General features: G+C 48.8%; 1 protein-coding gene across 2 annotated transcripts in view; it reads right to left on the reverse strand.

Annotated features, from left to right (window-relative positions):
* The window catches only part of LOC119458661 (mitotic checkpoint serine/threonine-protein kinase BUB1-like), a 169,812-nt gene that overhangs the window by 16,273 nt on the left and 136,372 nt on the right, over positions 1-17,167 (reverse strand). For both annotated transcript variants that reach the window (XM_037720526.2, XM_049671339.1), the window contains exons 20-22: positions 7,068-7,183; positions 6,102-6,221; positions 1,194-1,283 (exon numbers count right to left, since the gene is read on the reverse strand). In XM_037720526.2, the coding sequence (XP_037576454.1) occupies positions 1,194-1,283; positions 6,102-6,221; positions 7,068-7,183 (326 nt within the window). The remainder of the gene's footprint in view (positions 1-1,193; positions 1,284-6,101; positions 6,222-7,067; positions 7,184-17,167) is intronic.

Consider the following 17,167-nt stretch of genomic DNA (forward strand, 5'->3'; position numbering starts at 1 on the left):
AAAATTCTCGCGGCTACGTGTTCGTTGTAGACTCGTGCACAACTGCAACACCACAACTAAATTTCGACCTCTGGGTGGTTAGGGGCCCTTTAAACAATAAGTTATGTTACATATTAAGCGCACAGCAACATGTCATGTCACGTGTTCTTGGCGTTCCAAAGAATTGCATGCTTCGCAGGACGACCTAACGGAGAGGCTAGTCTAGTCGTGGGCCCCATCCCGTTTGAGATTGCTGTGAAGTCGTTACATAAATTCAGAATATCAAATACTCTATGCACCATATGGAGGACGATTGCTGTGAAGTCGTTACATAAATTCAGAATATCAAATACTCTATGGACCATATGGAGGACAGCACGTTGCGGTTCTTCAGACAGCAATAAACCGCTGTCTGAGGGTGATCCCGTTGGACATCAAGTAAATAAATTTCTATTCTGTGAGAGTAATCACTTTCTTTTTAAATGCCAGAATCAAAGGCATACTAGTATGTTTTTGTCGCTAAAAAATTGAGTGCATGTTAAAGTTTGATACAGAGATGTTAAAAATGGGCAAATTCTGCCAAATGAACCAGCGGAGTTTTTCGAGAACAGCAAGAGGAGCAAAGACAGATACACACAACACGAGCGCTCTTTTTTCTGCGTCTTGTTTAATTTGACCCAGCAGATAACTTGACGAATTTCATCGGTCGCATCAGGGTCGAAATAATAGAAGTTGTCGATTGTACAAAGATTAACTATTGCAAATCGACTTATTTTTTCCTTTAGTGTCCCTTGAAAACATACAAAGTAATGGTACTACAGGCAACAGTTATTTCAAAGGTGAAATGTACCAGCAAAGTGCTGCTGAAGTTGGAGGAAAGAAGAGACAGGTCTGCACTCACTCAATGCAAGTTTCAAGGACACAATCTGTTTGTTCTTTCATCTACTTGTTATGCGATATGTGAGCCAACATTATTTCAGGATTCGAAGCAAAGTTCAGGGGACGATGGAGGTTCGAAGTAACGAACAGTGGTTCAACAAGGAATGTTGCCGCAGCCAATGTTTCACCAAGGGGTAAACACGGGAAGAACAAAGTTCCCAAGCTGCGCGTGCAGCGCTTGTCCAGTAGCCTATTTGTTACTTAGCCCTTATCTCCCTCCTGGCTGTTCTGCAAGATCCTCGTGGGCAAAAAGGTGTGACCACCCAACCACTCACCAAAAGCGTTCCATAGGGGCCATAGGGGAACACCAGGATGGCGCCATTCGTGAAGAAGCAGGCTAGCTGCAAGTCTGCCACACACTTTGCCTGCAACAAACATGCACAACATCAATTTAATCCTAGCTGCTACACCTAATAAGTTCCTCAGATGAGCCTTGACAAGAACTGAGAGAAAAAAAAATACAGTATAGACTGCTTATAAAGCAAGTCGCCGAAGTCTCAAATATCTGCACTGTAAGTGGTACCGCACTATCAGCAAAACAACAATTTTTAAGGCCTGCACGTATGCAAAACATGTAGACCAAGCATGTAGACGCGCTTTGTACTATCATGCGCACATCGCGATTACGTTTTCACCAGTGAGCTGGCGAAAACAAAATCGCGATGTAGCCGGTGCTCTTCAAGTTCGGCAGCTTTGCACAGAGTCAAAACGAAACAACTGTTTGCCGCAACCACTGCGGAAAAAATCGTGACCGCTATCGACACGATTATGAACGGCGACTTTGCGGTGCTGAAGGCACGCGCCCAACGTACGCACCAAGTCTGGACGAATTAACTACCATTCGCTGCAGCAACTGCAGTCAAAACCGCAGTCGCGATCTATGCGATCATCGATGGCGACTGCGCAGTTTTTTTAGGCACATGGCCGACGCGCGTATCGAGTAAAAACGAAACTACTGTTCGCTGCAACCGCTGCGGAGAAAACCGCGGCCGCTATAGACGCGATCGTGGATGACTATGCAGTTACGAAAGCCCGCGGCCAACGCGGTGTTATGCGCAGCAGTAAACACAAGAATACAGGCTTTAAAGACACAAATAGGCTCGAAGCGTTCCGGCGTTGCTGTCATTCACGTACGATTTCAACTGATGGCTGTGGCGATGCGGACTCTACCACTTCGTTTCGGTTGGACGATAGCGCCATTCTTGCTCTTTTGCGTCGCACATTGGCGGCGCTCCTCGCTCACCGAGCTCTGAAAGTAGTCCGAATGAACCGATGTGCGGCCAAATAAGTCCGAATTAACGAGAGTGTGGTTGCATTGAATAATGCATACCGCCTGTTGGGAGCACGCACCTTGTTCAGCAGCGTGCTCGCTGCCGCCCTTGTTAGAGAGATTTTCCCATGCAAGCCGCATTATAACCGGTATTTCGTCTCACACGGCTGCTCTGTAAGCAGTATGCGTATACATGGAGTTCTATGGAAGGGTAAACGGGAGCTGGAAAAGGCCGTGTTGTAGCCAGTTCTGCACTTAAACGGTTACGTTATAAGTGGTCTATATTGTAACAGCAACAAAGACAATCCAAGGTGGTCACTATGACAAGGAGATGACCAATACCATAACATGAACAAGCAAACCCAATTTACTAGGGGTTCGCGAATATTCAAAACTTTCGAATAACGAATCGAATATTCAACATTCATAAATCAGGGGTGGAACTGCCTAAAGTCATTTTGGAGCAATTTTAGGAGCAAGTAAAATTGCATTTTGGAGCAATTTGGAGCAGATGAAATTTAATTTTGAAGCAGTATGGAGCAGGCCATTCTGAATTTTCGTGGAATTATGGAATATGGCAGCGCACTTCGACACCGCGACGAAACACAGAATAAACCCACACGAAGCGCCTAGTAGAAGCGTGCTTTGTAGATATAGCGTACTAAAATATGGAAGAGCGAGTTCCGCTAAAGCCGAAAACATCAGTGGCACTACGATCGCACTATATACCATATTTACACGATTGTAAGTCGACCCATGTTTTCAAACTTGACAATCCAATGTTGGGGGGTCGACTTAGAATCGAAACCGAACCGTGTACCGCTAGTAGTGGCAAGAGAAACGAGAAATCAGGGGCGCTATAGCGTGGTTACAACTTTGCACTTACGTTCCCATGGTTACGGTAGAAGCGTAGCGTATTAATTTACCATATTGCATGCATTTTGATTGCGCGCACCACAAGCGCACGGCTCTTGTGGGAGCATCGATCATGGAAGAGGCGCCATTTGGGGGTATTGGAAGTTGGCGGAAGAGCTTTTCTTTGAGATACGATTGTTTTTGACGGCCGCACGCATCTGTCACTTCTGCTGTTGTGCTGAATCACCGTGCCAGTCATGAGTGCCAAGAACTTTCGGCGCTCGTCCACAGCAGCGTTCAAATGGGCTGCTATCCTCCATGCCGAGGAAACTAACAACTGCGCAGCGGAACGCAAGTTTGGAGTCAGTGAACGTGTGGTGCGGCAGTGGCGGTTTCAGCGCGAGGAAATTTGGCCTCCCTGGCTACTGTGTGCGGGTGGGTCCTCTCTGTGTGGGCGGCTGTACCGCGCGATGTCATGGTGCGGTCTAGTGTGCATTAGTGTATGAAAGGTGCAATAAATGCCCTTTTGATTGTTTGCACTACTGTGTTGTCGTTCCTTTTTCCCAAGAGCATGTGTGAGACCCCACATCTGGCTGCCCAACGTGGACCTCTTGGGGCATCGGACGATAATTTTAACAGTTTTGCTCGGTTCGAGACAACCTTTGTTTCAACCGAAGCGTAGTCCTAGCGTGGATTTTGATCGCTCGTGTCAGTGGCGTGCTTTCTTGAGTGAGGCGACGGTTGCTGTAGCGTGTTTGAACTTTTCAACATGCTAAGCCTTTTCACAAGTGTTTTGTTGAAGTACACTCGTCAGTACGAGAGCCACGTGGTCTGCATCCTGGGAGAGCGAGGCCTAGCGCCCGCAGAGCATTGGCAAGCCTGAAGCCTCGTGGGTGGTCCGAATTTCTGATGTAAATAGCTTCTTCTATATCTTTGACTTTGGAAGTCGCGGCTCAGGGAGCCGGGTGGCCGCGGGCCACGGGTGCAGCTACGGGCTGACTGGTATTGCGGCCTGGCACTGGGCGCTCCGACACCGTCTGGGGCGGTGGGCGCCGTCAACTCGGATGCTGTGTGCACCGAGCGGGGTAGGACCACCACACAGAGCTAATGTCTCCTCGCGGCTGCCTGTTGGGCCCATTTTGGGAGATGTTTTTTTTTTTTGGACACCGGTTGTTGTTAGGGTAGCGACGCATTAGGCCTAAGGCTTTACAAAGCCGCCTGTCGCACTTTGAGGGACACAACCTGGTGGACCGTGGTGTTGAGGTGTCGCACATTGGTTCCCTCATTAGTTCGACACGCACGAATTGAAATTACTCGTTCGACTCAAGAAAGTAAGATTTGTTCACGTGAACTTAGCATCTGAAATGCCGCCCGAAATTTTGCTAGCCGAATTGAACATCGTACCACGTGGGTGATGCGTATGCCGAATTCCTCTCCCTTGCACTACTTTAGTATTTGTCGAGTGCGTTGAGTGTACGCAGCGTGAGCGGAGTCACCCCTGGTTTGCTGTCACCTGCACATCGTCAGCGCTGCTGCCCCGAACTACCATTGAGCTACCCCAGGCGATGGACATGCCACAGGCCAGTTCAGTGCAACGGCGGCCGCCTGTGTCAGGCTCGCAACCCTCGGCGGCTAGGAAAAGAGCCGGCATGCACACAACGGCTACAGCGGCTCTTGCCGGCAGGGCGCGTTAGCGCGAGCGACGCTTGCTCGTGCTCCAGAGTCCTGAGCTGGAGTCGTGCCATCGAATCTGCAGAGGTGGTGCTGTGACAAACGGACGCCAGCGGTGAACCCCAGAGACAATGTCGGCTCCCATGTTGTGGATAACGCGTGGACATTTCCTCGGCACGGCCACTGTCGCATGTACTAACTTTTGTTCGCTATGTGTGCGTTGATTGACCATGTGACATGTTTCGCCGGAGTATGTGTAGCGATTTAAGGTTGGGGGGTTGTGGGGATGCGCGACTCTCGTGCGTCTCCTGTAATCCGGCTTCACCGCGTGGGTAAGTGCGGGCGGCGGTCGTGGTGGTTGCAGCGCATTGCGAGAGATGGCGCGAGCGTCGCTATGATAACGCCACCGAACGGCGGGGGGACTTGGAAGAAAAAGGTCAAATGCGCTTCCTCTTGGGCTTGGGGATCGGTGGCCAACACGCACGAACGCTTCGTGCGTGCGCCGGCCCGCTTTGCGCAACTGTCGCGCGAAGCTAAGAGCAGGACACTGGTATGGACGAACGAGAATCGTTCGAGCACGCCACCGTTCGCGTGAACGACTAGGCGATGGTGTCATAGCATGAGGCGAACGTATTCGCTCGTTATCAGGTCGCGGTGAGTTGGACTTCCTTCATTTGTCGTGCGCCCGTGTGAATGTTCTATTGGTTGTAATTCGGCTAGTGTGCATTAGTGTATGAAAGGTGCAATAAATGCCCTTTTGATTGTTTGCACTACTGTTTGTCGTTCCTTTGTCCCAAGAGCATGTGTGAGACCCCACACCGCGTGCCTCAAGAACTGCGTAGGCGCCATCGATGATCACATAGATAGCGACCGCGGTTTCGACTGCAAGTGTTGCAGAGAATGGTAGTTAATTCGTCCAGACTCGGTGCGTGCGTCGGGCGCGTTCCTTCAGCACCGCAAAGTTGCCGTTCATAATCGCGTCGATAGCGGTCACGGTTTTTTCCACAGCGGTTGCGGCAAACAGTTGTTTCGTTTTGACTCGTTGCAAAGCTGTCGAGCTTGAAGAGCACCGGCTACACTGCGATAGTACAAAGCATGTCTACATGCTTGGTCTACATGTTTTGCATACGTGCAGGGCTTGAAAATCGTTTTGGTTATAGTGCGGTACCGCTTATAGTGCAGATATTCGCGACTCCGGCGACTTACGTTATAAGCGGTCTACACTGTATATTTCTTTTCCTAGGCCAAGTGTCCCAAGTGCCTTTCCTGTGTGGCGTGGCTCGATTATCATGACCAGTACATGCATACTGCAAAGGCACACACAACTGGCATCTTTGGTGGCTGATAGCCATAGTTCGTGACAAGTCTTGGCCAAGCGGTCACTCACAGGTGCCCCCGAAAAGGCCTCGTTGAAACGCCGGCGCAGTTCGCAGCAGATGTAGGTCTCCCAGCAGGCACTGGTTCTGCTGTTGTCTGCCTTCAGCACGACCTTCATCTGGGAAGGCGCCTGCACAAGGTGGAGCAAGGCTTGTGCAGTTGGACACCATTTGGGATTCAATCAGAGTACCCAAGTAACGATACCCTTGCACCAAGACAGCTTATAACTCAACTAGTTTATTACCAGTTACCCTTTTGAAACTTTTGAAACAGGGTCCTAATAATGTCACAGCAGGTGCTGATGAAAAAGTTCAGTCACTTTAGCATAAACTAAAGAGGATGAAGGTGAAAGCCTGGGCACTCACGAGACTTTCATTAAATTACTTGACATTCTCATTCGAGTGCCTGAATGCGTGTTTTCTCTCACCAAAGATCGAGGGTTCGACTCCCATCAGAGGTTGTGGGTTTGAGTGTCTTAATTAACTATATCTTAATTAACTGTGACTTAATTACTCATGAACTGTGATTCAATTACCTTTACCTTAATGAACAACAAAGGTCGTATGTTCGACTCAAACGAAAGGTTGAGGGTTCAAAGTGGCTTAATTAACTGTATATTAACTAAGGTCGAGTACTTACGGGCACTTGAAACCACCTTTGTTGGTGGCACCATAACTTTTGGTGCCATAACGTCGGACGACGGATTTTTTGACCCAAGAGACATCTAATGCTTTCGCCTCAAGTGCTGCCTTTTAAGTATGTTGAGGATCTTAAATCCAAACCCCCTAGCTCATATTATCAACAGCATGTTCGATTCTGGTATTTCTCCTTTCAATCTTAAACTTGCCCACGTGTGGCGGCTAGTACGCATATTCACCTCCGGTGGATGCAGTACACAATAGCAGCACAGTCACCCTTGAGAGTGATATTGCACACAGGGCGTGCCCAAACTAGCCAGAAGACAAGAAATTCTCACTTCGAAACTATCATCACTGTCCAGGTAGGTCTCGTCGGTGTTCAATATCTGCGCCAGATAGACCCGTGCGTAGGCGCCCGATGCCAAGTGGTGGAGCACCTTGACCTCCTGGCCACCTGGAAGCAAGAGAAAGACCAGATGAGCACCCAGACACACACCACTGCTGAATTTAAGGGCCTTTTTTGTCATCATCATCATCAGCCTATATTTATGTCCACTGCAGGACGAAGGCCTCTCTCTGTGATCTCCAATTACCCCCGTCTTGCGCTAGCCGATTCCAACTTGCGCCAGCAAATTTCCTAACTTCATCACCCCACCTAGTTTTCTGCCATCCTCGACTGCGCTTCCCTTCTCTTGGTATCCATTCTGTAACTCTAATGGTCTACCGGTTATCCATCCTACGCATTACATGCCCTGCCCAGCTCCATTTTTTCCTCTTAATGTCAACTAGAATATCGACTAACCCCGTTTACTCTCTGATACACACCGCTCTCTTCCTGTCTCTTGACGTTAGGCCTAACATTTTTCGTTCCATCGCCTTTTTTTGTACTACTATGAAAAGGTGGTGCAGCTCATAGTTCACGAACCCTAAGCACACAAAGGTCTGTTCTCCGATTTCAGATAATTTCAGGTCATGTCCATACAATCGAAAGGAGTGGTGGAAATTCAGGAGTCTCCCGGAAAAAACTAGGAAGCTGGCAGGTATGTAACAATTATTCTCACATAAGGGCCGCGCTCCTTGCGTGCATAAATGTGCGCCCGAGTTTCTTAGGTTTGGAAGCCGAAATTACTTGGTTATATGCACTACTTCATTATATCGACTATTGCTCTTTAATGCAGTATATGCCAAATGGTGTGCAACACATCAAACATGCAATGAAGGCTACAGCTCGGCAGCCTGCAGAACCGCAGACGTGTTCTGCCCATGAAGGCAAAACTATCTGATTTACCGCTCTCTCGTGGCCCCACCTGCCTTGTGGCTGCCGCAGCTCAGATGCATGAGCACGCCGGCTTGGCCGGCTTGTGCCAGTTTCACACAATTTCGGAGCTTACGCCTGTAGAGGCCCACTGGAGCTACGCGTTCTATATATGTGGTGTAGTCCAATAAAGGTGTGTGCATTGATTCATTCTACTCGGCTCCGAGTCACTTGTGTAGATGCGGCTAGCATCTGTCAGCACCCTTCATCATACATGATGTCAGAAGTGGCCGCCACTCGCTCTCTAATGGCGAACAAGCCAGACGCTGCGTTTGCCAGGGTACGAGGACTCCAATAGCTATCGAGCTTCGACTTCGCCGACCCAAGTGCATGGTCTACCTTAATTGAGCAATTTGAGGACTACGCCTACGCTACTAGATTGCAGCGAGCTACTAACAAGGTTCGGGTACGAACGCTTCTTTATTGCATGGCTGTTCAAGCTCAATGCATGCTGGCATCTTTCAACTTGTCGGCCAAAGAAGTTCAGTCGTTGTGAAAACAAGTTCGCCTCATATTGTGTGCACCCGCTTAACGAAGTTCGAGAGTTATCAGTTTCACAATCGAATGATGCAAGAAGATGAAAGTGTCGATGCTTTTTATTCTGCATTGCGAGACACTGTAAAAAGATGCAACTACGGCTCAGCGTTCGTTAAGGACAGGCTCGTTCCAAACCGATGTATTGTTGGTTTGTTGAACAGCAGGTTATCGGAACTCTGCCGCACTTCTGGCTTGATGCTTGATAAAGCGCTCCTGCATGCACAGCTGCACGAAGATGCCGAACGAGAAAAATGTGAACAAGAAAACCAGTTATCTGGGCCAGTCACCGTTGATGCAGCGAAACACAGGCCAGCGAGAAGGCAGTCAGGTAATAAAGTGTCGGGATCATGAAAAACGCGCCTCGCCAGCGTGCACAGATTGTGTCACTTCTGCGGACAAAAAGCTGGAATTTTGTCCCGGCAACAAAGCTGTTTGCAAGTTTTGCAAAAAGAAAGGACCCGTCGAAGCAGTTTGCTTGGCTAAACAACGCTCGCAAAGCCGACAGTCGCATGCCATCGAGATGCATGCTGTCAAGACCAGTCATGAGACAAACGCAAAGTTTGTTTGGGTCTACTGTTCAAGGTCGACTCAGGAGCGGAAGTTACCGTCGTTCCAAGCACTTTTTCGGGAGTACCGTCGCGACTCGAAAAACTGGAGGGTGATCTTGCTGGTCCAGGAAATGATCCTTTGAAAGTAACTGGCTAATCCACAGCTACATCAGAGTGGAAGAGCTGCACCTGCGTACAGTCAGTGTACATGACATCATGCCTTCTCAGTCTAAACCTCTACTAGGCTATCCTGCTATCAAGAATAGTCGACAGCTGGGAAAGTTGGCATGGATTCATCTGTCTGCGCTCGTCTGTCTCACTTCTTTCCTGGTGTCCTGTCCCACCGCGTAGTTTATTGAAAAAAGATGTACCCTGCTATCCTCGTATTGGGAGTCGTGAAGTTCATCGACGCCACAGAGCAACCTGAAAAGCAAGCCAGCTCTGCAAGCATCGCAACCCTTGGCCAGGACATCTTCAAAGGGCTTGGTACTGTAGGGGAGGAGTACACTATTCGACTCAAGTCAAATGCCAGGCCATTTGCTCTCAGTGTACCTAGCAGAATTCCCATTCCTCTGTACAACTAAGCAAAGCAGGAGCTGGACCAGATGGAAAAACAAGGTGTCAACAGGCACATTACGAACCCGACGCCATGGTGTACCTGTCTGGTCGCAGTACCGAAGGCATCAGGCGGCATCCGAATATGTGTGGACCTAAAGCTCAACAAAGAAGTTCTCTGTGAAAGGCATGTGCTTCCAACGGTCAAATGGGTGCTCAGGCAACTGGGCGACACCAAGGTGTTCGCGAAGCTGGACGCGACAGCAGGATTTCACCAAGTGCGATCGTCCCAAGAATGCCAATAGTAGACTACATTCATCACGTCATTTGGACGCTACTGCTACTGTTGCCTACCTTTTGGCCTGGCTACAGCACCAGAGTATATTCAGAGAGAAATGATTCCAATTCAGGAGGACAACCGAACGTCGTCAACTTGATAGACGACATCCTGGTTTTTAGCAAAGATCGAGAAGAGCACGACAAGTGACTTTTTTGTGGGGTTTTACATGCCCACGACAAGCAGGAGTTAAACTCAACAAGTCAAAATGCTGCTTCAGTCAAGACAGTTTCTGGGTGTGGTCATCGACGCCAACGGTATCTCACCAAGTCCCAGCGAACTCTAAAAACTACACAACTTGGAGCCTCCCAAGAACGTTGCTGGGGTTAGGCGATTAATCAGCATGGCTTATCATATTGGTCACTTGCTGCCCGACCTTTCACAGGCAACTGCCCTTATTTGCACCTTGCTAGGCGAGCTAAATGCATGGTTACGGTATATTACACCGAGCTCAATAAAAGAGCTCCCACCTTATTTCCGAACTGTCCAATGAACCCTCACACGGTCAAATAAACCTCGAAAACCGCTGCGGAAGAGATAACCTCCTGTGTGCCACAGCAGTTTGTGCAAATTTTGCTGCATCTACAAGATATACATACTGGGTGGCTTAACTACCATGCACCAAGATTTAAAAATATGCAAATGTCACGCAGCTGGACAGAACCAAGGTAATATTGTCTGCCGTCGCTTGGAGATACTCAGATTATATTTTTTGGGTTACGCCTAATTACGTAATTATTTTCATAATTGATTAATCAACTTTTCTAATGCTATAAGTGGATAAAAAGTGAACGAGAGAATTGCACATCAACATGGAAAACTCCCGATACAGCTGTCTGTTGCTCAATACACGATACATAAAAGTGTTTTCCGAGCGTGAAAGAAACCCGCGAATACACGCAAAATTGCCACGCGACTGCCCGCTCAAGGCACTTTGCGTGTATTCGTGGGCTTCTTTCACGCTCGGGAAAACACTTCTACATAGCCCGTATTGAGCAATAGAAAGCTGTATCGGGAGTCTTCTAATGGATGGATGGATGGAGGTAAAACTTTAATTAAATTAAAGTCTTAAGTGCACAGCGGGCCGCTCCCACGTCAACAACAGCAACATGGGAGTCTTCCATGTTGCTCTACAATTTTCTCATTGACACATTTAATTTAAGTATAATATTTAAGAAGTGGATTAATTATAAGACTAATTATGTAATTAGGCACAATGTAAAAAATAATCTGAGTATCTCCAAGGGACGGCAACAACATTACCACGGTTCTGTGCAGCTACGTAACATTTGCGATTTTTTAAATCTTTGTGCACCCTGTAAAATACTGCTGTTTTCTGTGCAGATGTGTGCCTGATTTTCAAATTTGTTCCATCCTGGCTACCGATTTTTTTTTTTTTTTTTACAATGCGCATGCGGCGTATATTACACGCTTGCATGTTTTTATTCAACATTTTTTCCATTGTGGGAGTGTATGAGAGCGTAAGCTTCTGGGATGGTTATCCCCTATTAAAATTATCGAGCTTCTTCATGCATAATTTTTTTCGTATTTTGTCTTTGCAAAATAAAAGGTATGTGGGATTATTGTGATGTGGGTGTAAGTGTATTTGTGGACAGGCTGTAGCATGCATTGTTAAACACGCTTACATTGGCACATTCTCCTATGCAATTTAATAAAAAAGAAAGTCGCCTCTTTTTTTAGACCTTGCAAGAGCCACTCAGTCCTCAATGGACGAAAGCCAAATGAATAATATACACAGTCTATGTTAAGTGGAATCGGAATAAAAAAGGCATTTGCTCAGGTTTTCATCAGTAAACTGTATTAATGATGCTATAATCCAAGATAAGACGCCTGCCTTCGTCCCGCCTAATACATTCCCATTTGAAAGAGTTTATATAGCTGATGTGCACTCATAAGTTCCAGCCATGAACAGCCACTTTGCTCTAGTGCGTTGCATATCGCAAGCTCGCACCGTTTCATTTCCTAATTTATACCGAGGCGACACTACAACGTTGCTTGAACGGTTTTAAGAATGAACGGAAGCAGCGATAAGCATGAAATACAACAGTTCCCGGTGTAGTCCCTATTTTCATCTGATCGAGGTGTAGCACACAGGCCAATGCATTTTTTTTAATGCTTGGGTGAATGGCTAGACCAGACAAACAAATTGTGCGCGTGAGCGGAACTTGAGTGGGCTTTGAGTGCTGCCCGATCGATCCGTGTTCACGTCATTCACGCCCTGCGTAAGATGCCTTCATGTTAGCGAAGCATTAAGCCTGGTACACTTATCACTCTAATCTGAAATAACGAATTTCCTGCGCACTGGGTTTTACTCACTCCACTATGAACGAAAATTTAAGGGAGGCAGAGTGCTCAATGTCAAGCCGCCGGCGCCCCTAAGCTGGGACCGCTGACAGCAGCGCCATGTATCTGCTCGCAGCAGAACTACTCGGTGCGCCCGCGCACTGCCGAATATAATCTGGACGCTCGCGCGCGCGCGCAGTGTCAACATCTAAATGTTCTCACACCGTGCTTCCAACGCATCACCTCAAGTCCAAACTACCCGCAGACAAATGGGGAAGTTGAAAGGATGGTGCACACGTTCAAAGAATTGTTTGGGAAAGAAGCACACAATCCTTTTCTGGCTCTTCTGTCGTACAGAGACACTGCAGGCATCACAGGGTTCAGCCCAGCGCAGCTACTGTTGGGCTGCAGCCAGCGAACAGGCTTTCCAAGACAGTGGACCGCCTCGAACCGAAGTGGCCTGCGCCAGACGATGTCAAGTGCCAAGACGAAAAGGTGAGAAGGCGACAGAAGAAAGACTTCGATCAACGTCATGCCGCGACCGTCCTTCCTCCGCTGCAGCCGTGAGATACGGCGTGTGTTCTCAGCCCAGCCTCGAAGCCCCGCTCGTACGTCGTGGAAACACCTACCGCGCCGCTTGTCCGTAATAGGGTGCATCTAGTGCCCTATTCAGACCCAACGATGAGCCAGCTCAGAGTGAAAACCGCAAGGAGCACGAACAGCAGACCATGGTAACAGACACCACAGCAACAGCGACACCACGAGTCTCCAATGATCGCAGAGTGAGAGTCACCAGGTTTGGGCGTCGAGTCAAGACTTCAAGAAGACGACTTGTGAAGTGTTTGGTGTTTCTTGTGTGCATATCTTGGTGGAGAGATGTAGAGGGCACTACATGCCATGCGTTCTATATCTATGGTGCAGTCCAATAAGGGTGTGCGCATTCGTTCGGTGAACTCGGCTCCGAGTCACTTGCGTAGACGTGGCTAGCGTCTGTCAGCCCCCTTCATCGCACAACGCCTAGCTGCATCAGCCAGCGTGGCACGCCACAATGAGAGAGAAGGCACTGGTTTTTAGCACGCCACGCACAGGCATCATCACTGATATGTGGCACGGTCCGGCTAGAGGTATGGACGATTCATCTGCACCACCTAAACCATTAATGAAGTGAGCACCCTGCCATTTGTTTCCACGGTGCAGCAATGGCACCCTCTAAACTACGCCATTCATTTCAAAAGGTGCAGGAAAGGCGCAAGGCACCATGGTTCACGATTCTGCTGCACCCTCTCTACTGACTGTACTGACCTGATGCAGACGTACAGATGCGAAGCAGCAGCGTACCAGACAACACTGCACACATGCGCAAGCGCTATTAAAATCTCGCTTACGTGCATCAGCCATGTACAGTGGAATCTCGATGATACGAATCTCACGGGGTCACGAAAAAAATTTGTATTAGCCGAAATTCGTATCATCGAAACAGAATTAAAACTAGCTAAATTAAAGAGTCGAGAGATGAACTCACTCAGGCACACGTACGTAAAAAGCATTTACAGTATATACCACCTATAACGTAACCGTTCATAGTGTAGAACTGGCTACAACGCAGCCTTTTCCGACTCCCGTTTGCCCTGCCATAGAACTCCATGTATACGCATACCGCTTACACTGCAGCCGCGTGAGACGAAATTGCGACTTCCGTGGGAAAATCTTGCCGACAACGGCGGTAGCGAGCACGAGGTGCGCCCACCGATGGGAGGAGATCAACGAGGGCGATGCAGAGGAGGAGCATGAGACGAGGAGCATGAGACGTGGAGCATGAGTCCAAGGGCGATAAAGTCATCACCGCGCGCCGTATGTGCAAGTGAAAGCGCGCGGGGGACGCGCGCCTTCACGGACAGCGAACGCATAGCGAAGAGCAAATGCGACTTCCGTTGCGCGAAAGGCCGTGGGGGTATGGGAGGAAGGGAGGGAGGGCGACGTTGTGCTGCGGCGCCAAATGCTTATCTTGCAACCGAGCGCAAGGGTAACTGGCGACGCAATCTCCCCACGCGAAAGGAGCAGAGCGGGAAGGTAGCGCGGGAGGGAGGGAGCGGGGGGGGCTCCTACTCTGCCAACAAATGCGTTCTACTTTGTGCCTGTGCCGGCTGTCGGTGTTGTCGCGCGCACCGTGTCTTGAAAGCGATCTCTACACGGCTCTGACCTTTGTATGCGCTGTGCTTACACCGCTCAGTTTCCGTTGAAGTGATCGACCGCACTGAACCTTCGCTTGCTGCAAGCGCGGCCGCCGCAGCGAGCGAAGCGACAAAAAGAAAAGCACAAAAGCAACAAAAGCGCCACCGCTTCAAACAACTCTTCGCGCCGAGTCGCGGCTTCCGCGCTGTCCGGCGCCGCGTCCGCGCCAAAAGAGAAAGGGAAAACGCGCGTGACTGCGCACTTTTCTCTTTCGCGGCCGTCGGTGGGGCGGCGTTTATTCGTATCAACCGACGCGGGTCGAAAATCGACTCATAACCGTTCTCTAGCACGTTGCAAAGTAATGGGGCTCGGCCGGGACCTCAGAAAAATTCGTATCATTCCGGAAATTCGTATTAGCCTGATCGTATCATCGAGATTCCACTGTATACGCAAGCATGAGGGTATTTACGCCTCAGAAGCCGATTATACCAGCACTCCAGGACCCATTCAACCTTACTCACACTATGGACATTAATTGGAAAGAACACCTGCACCACATCTGCACCTTGGCATTTGTTTCAAGTGTCGTGCTGTGCCTGCCCTACGGAAATCGAGCTGCACGGTTTCTGAACTTTTCGTGAACCTCAGTGAACTGGCTCACAGTGGTGCAGGCAAATCGAGCGGACTTTTGGTGTGGCATATTGCAGCTAGGTGCAGCCTCCGAGATCTTGGAGGGTGCGCCTAGCTTTGCCAGCTATGTGCCAGTGCAAGAGAGAGCTGCGATAAGAGAAGTGCTACTTGTGCGCGGTGACCGTGCATGCGGCTACACGTAGCGGTAACTAAGACCAGTGTTGCTCAACCCCATAATCAATGGGGAAATTTCAGACTGCCATGAAGAATGAGTATGGAAACCGGCAGAAAGTGGTATGCTCAGTGTGCAACGGTTGGCATTTCTGGTTTCCAAGACAAATCTAGTTCATTATATCCATTGGCTTCGCGGGGACCAATAGTCCGAAAAACTTGTTCACCATAAAAAACTAAATTTATAAGGCTTAGAGTGGCATAAAAATCTTTAATAATGCCCTGCCTCATACTACGCTTGGAGGCGATCAGATTTGCTTGGATTTATCTCCGTATACAGTCGACAAGAGTGTCACCATGTTGGCGATCTCCGTTAGCGAAGATCGCCATGGAGATTGAACAAATTAGTCCCGTTACTTTGCACGTGGGCTCCGGCCGTCCCATTCGGCGCGTAGCCCAGCAGAAAAGTGCTCTGCAACGGTGCGCTGCCGGAGCTGATCGCGGAGGCCACGCTTCGCACCACTTGGCTTTCGCGAAGACACAGGAGGTGGCGCCAATCCCACAAATGTGAAGCTGCGCACATCTCCGAGGCACACAAACCACGTGCAAAATATCAACTGAACTTAAAAATAAAAATAAAAACGGAATACGCAAAGTGATTATGACGATAGTGCTGATTGAAAAAAGTAAGAAAAGAAAAAGTGTCGTCCCCTAGAGCGTTTTGTCAGCTAAGGAAACGCGGGCATGACCTCTGAGACGGGAGGATGGCGCGCGCTTGCGTCTCCAAATCTTGGAGGGGATAGAGCAGGCTACTGAAAGCCAAGCCTGGGCAAGTCAGTGGAAAATCCTACATGGCGGCGACTAATAACGGGTAGCGTGGCTCGGAATGCGATTTACTCCGGAAAAATCGAACTTTGGAGCCTAATTTAGCCCAAAAATCGATCGCGAAAATGCATTAGCTCTATGGGAACCCTGACGGTGCATTTATGAAGTCCGGAATATCCAACAAGTCCAAATTTTTGGAGTCCAAAAAATCCATCGGCAACTGTACATGGATCTCCGAGGATTTCAAGGAGAATTGCATTTACTTTGTTATATCCATTATTTAATTATATCCTGTCTCAATATAACGAGGTTTAAGTGTACTTTGAAAATCTTACATGCTTGCCCCTATGTTCAACGACCTTGGGATGCCTTTATTTGAGCTTTGATAGCTCCATTCGTCGTCGCTGGCTTGTACAGTCGAATCTCGGTTAATTCGAACACACTTCATTCGAAATTCTGGTTTATTCGAACTGACGCTGTGGTCCCGTGAAAGTTCTGTATTCCAATAGGCAAAAAACGGCTGGTAATTTGAACATGCAAGCATTTGCGAACATACCGCGCTCAGAGAATGCTCTCAGCAGCAAGCCAAATGGCGTGGCGGCGCCTCCGACCAGCATTGCTCCAACCCTGCCATCGAGCAAAAACTTAGGAGAGACCCCCGAATGCCGCAAGCAAAGAAAACAAAAAATTGCAATAGACATTTCACCCTCTGTGAAATGGCAAGATCGCCATTTCTGCGTAGTGCCGGAATACGCCCGTACATGCTGACGTCTCAGCCACGCAGAGAAAATGGCAGTGAACTCTTCTTTCTACTTCCTCTATTTTCTGGTCACGTTTTGACGTGTTGGTAACGCTGCAGCTGCGGTGCAGAGGGAAGCAGTGGTGGAGGCCCAGTCCGGCCTACGCTCACTTCCCAATAAAGGCAGGAAACGAAACTTCAGGGAGCAGGCTAAGCTGGCGCCGGGCCGGCGGGCGCGCACTGAGACTGTCCAAGATGAGGGAGCTAGCTACGAGGGAGTTGAGAGGGACGGCGAGGGGAGCCAC

The sequence above is a fragment of the Dermacentor silvarum genome, chromosome 7, assembly GCF_013339745.2.
Source record: "Dermacentor silvarum isolate Dsil-2018 chromosome 7, BIME_Dsil_1.4, whole genome shotgun sequence".
Classification (NCBI taxonomy): Eukaryota; Metazoa; Arthropoda; class Arachnida; order Ixodida; family Ixodidae; genus Dermacentor; species Dermacentor silvarum.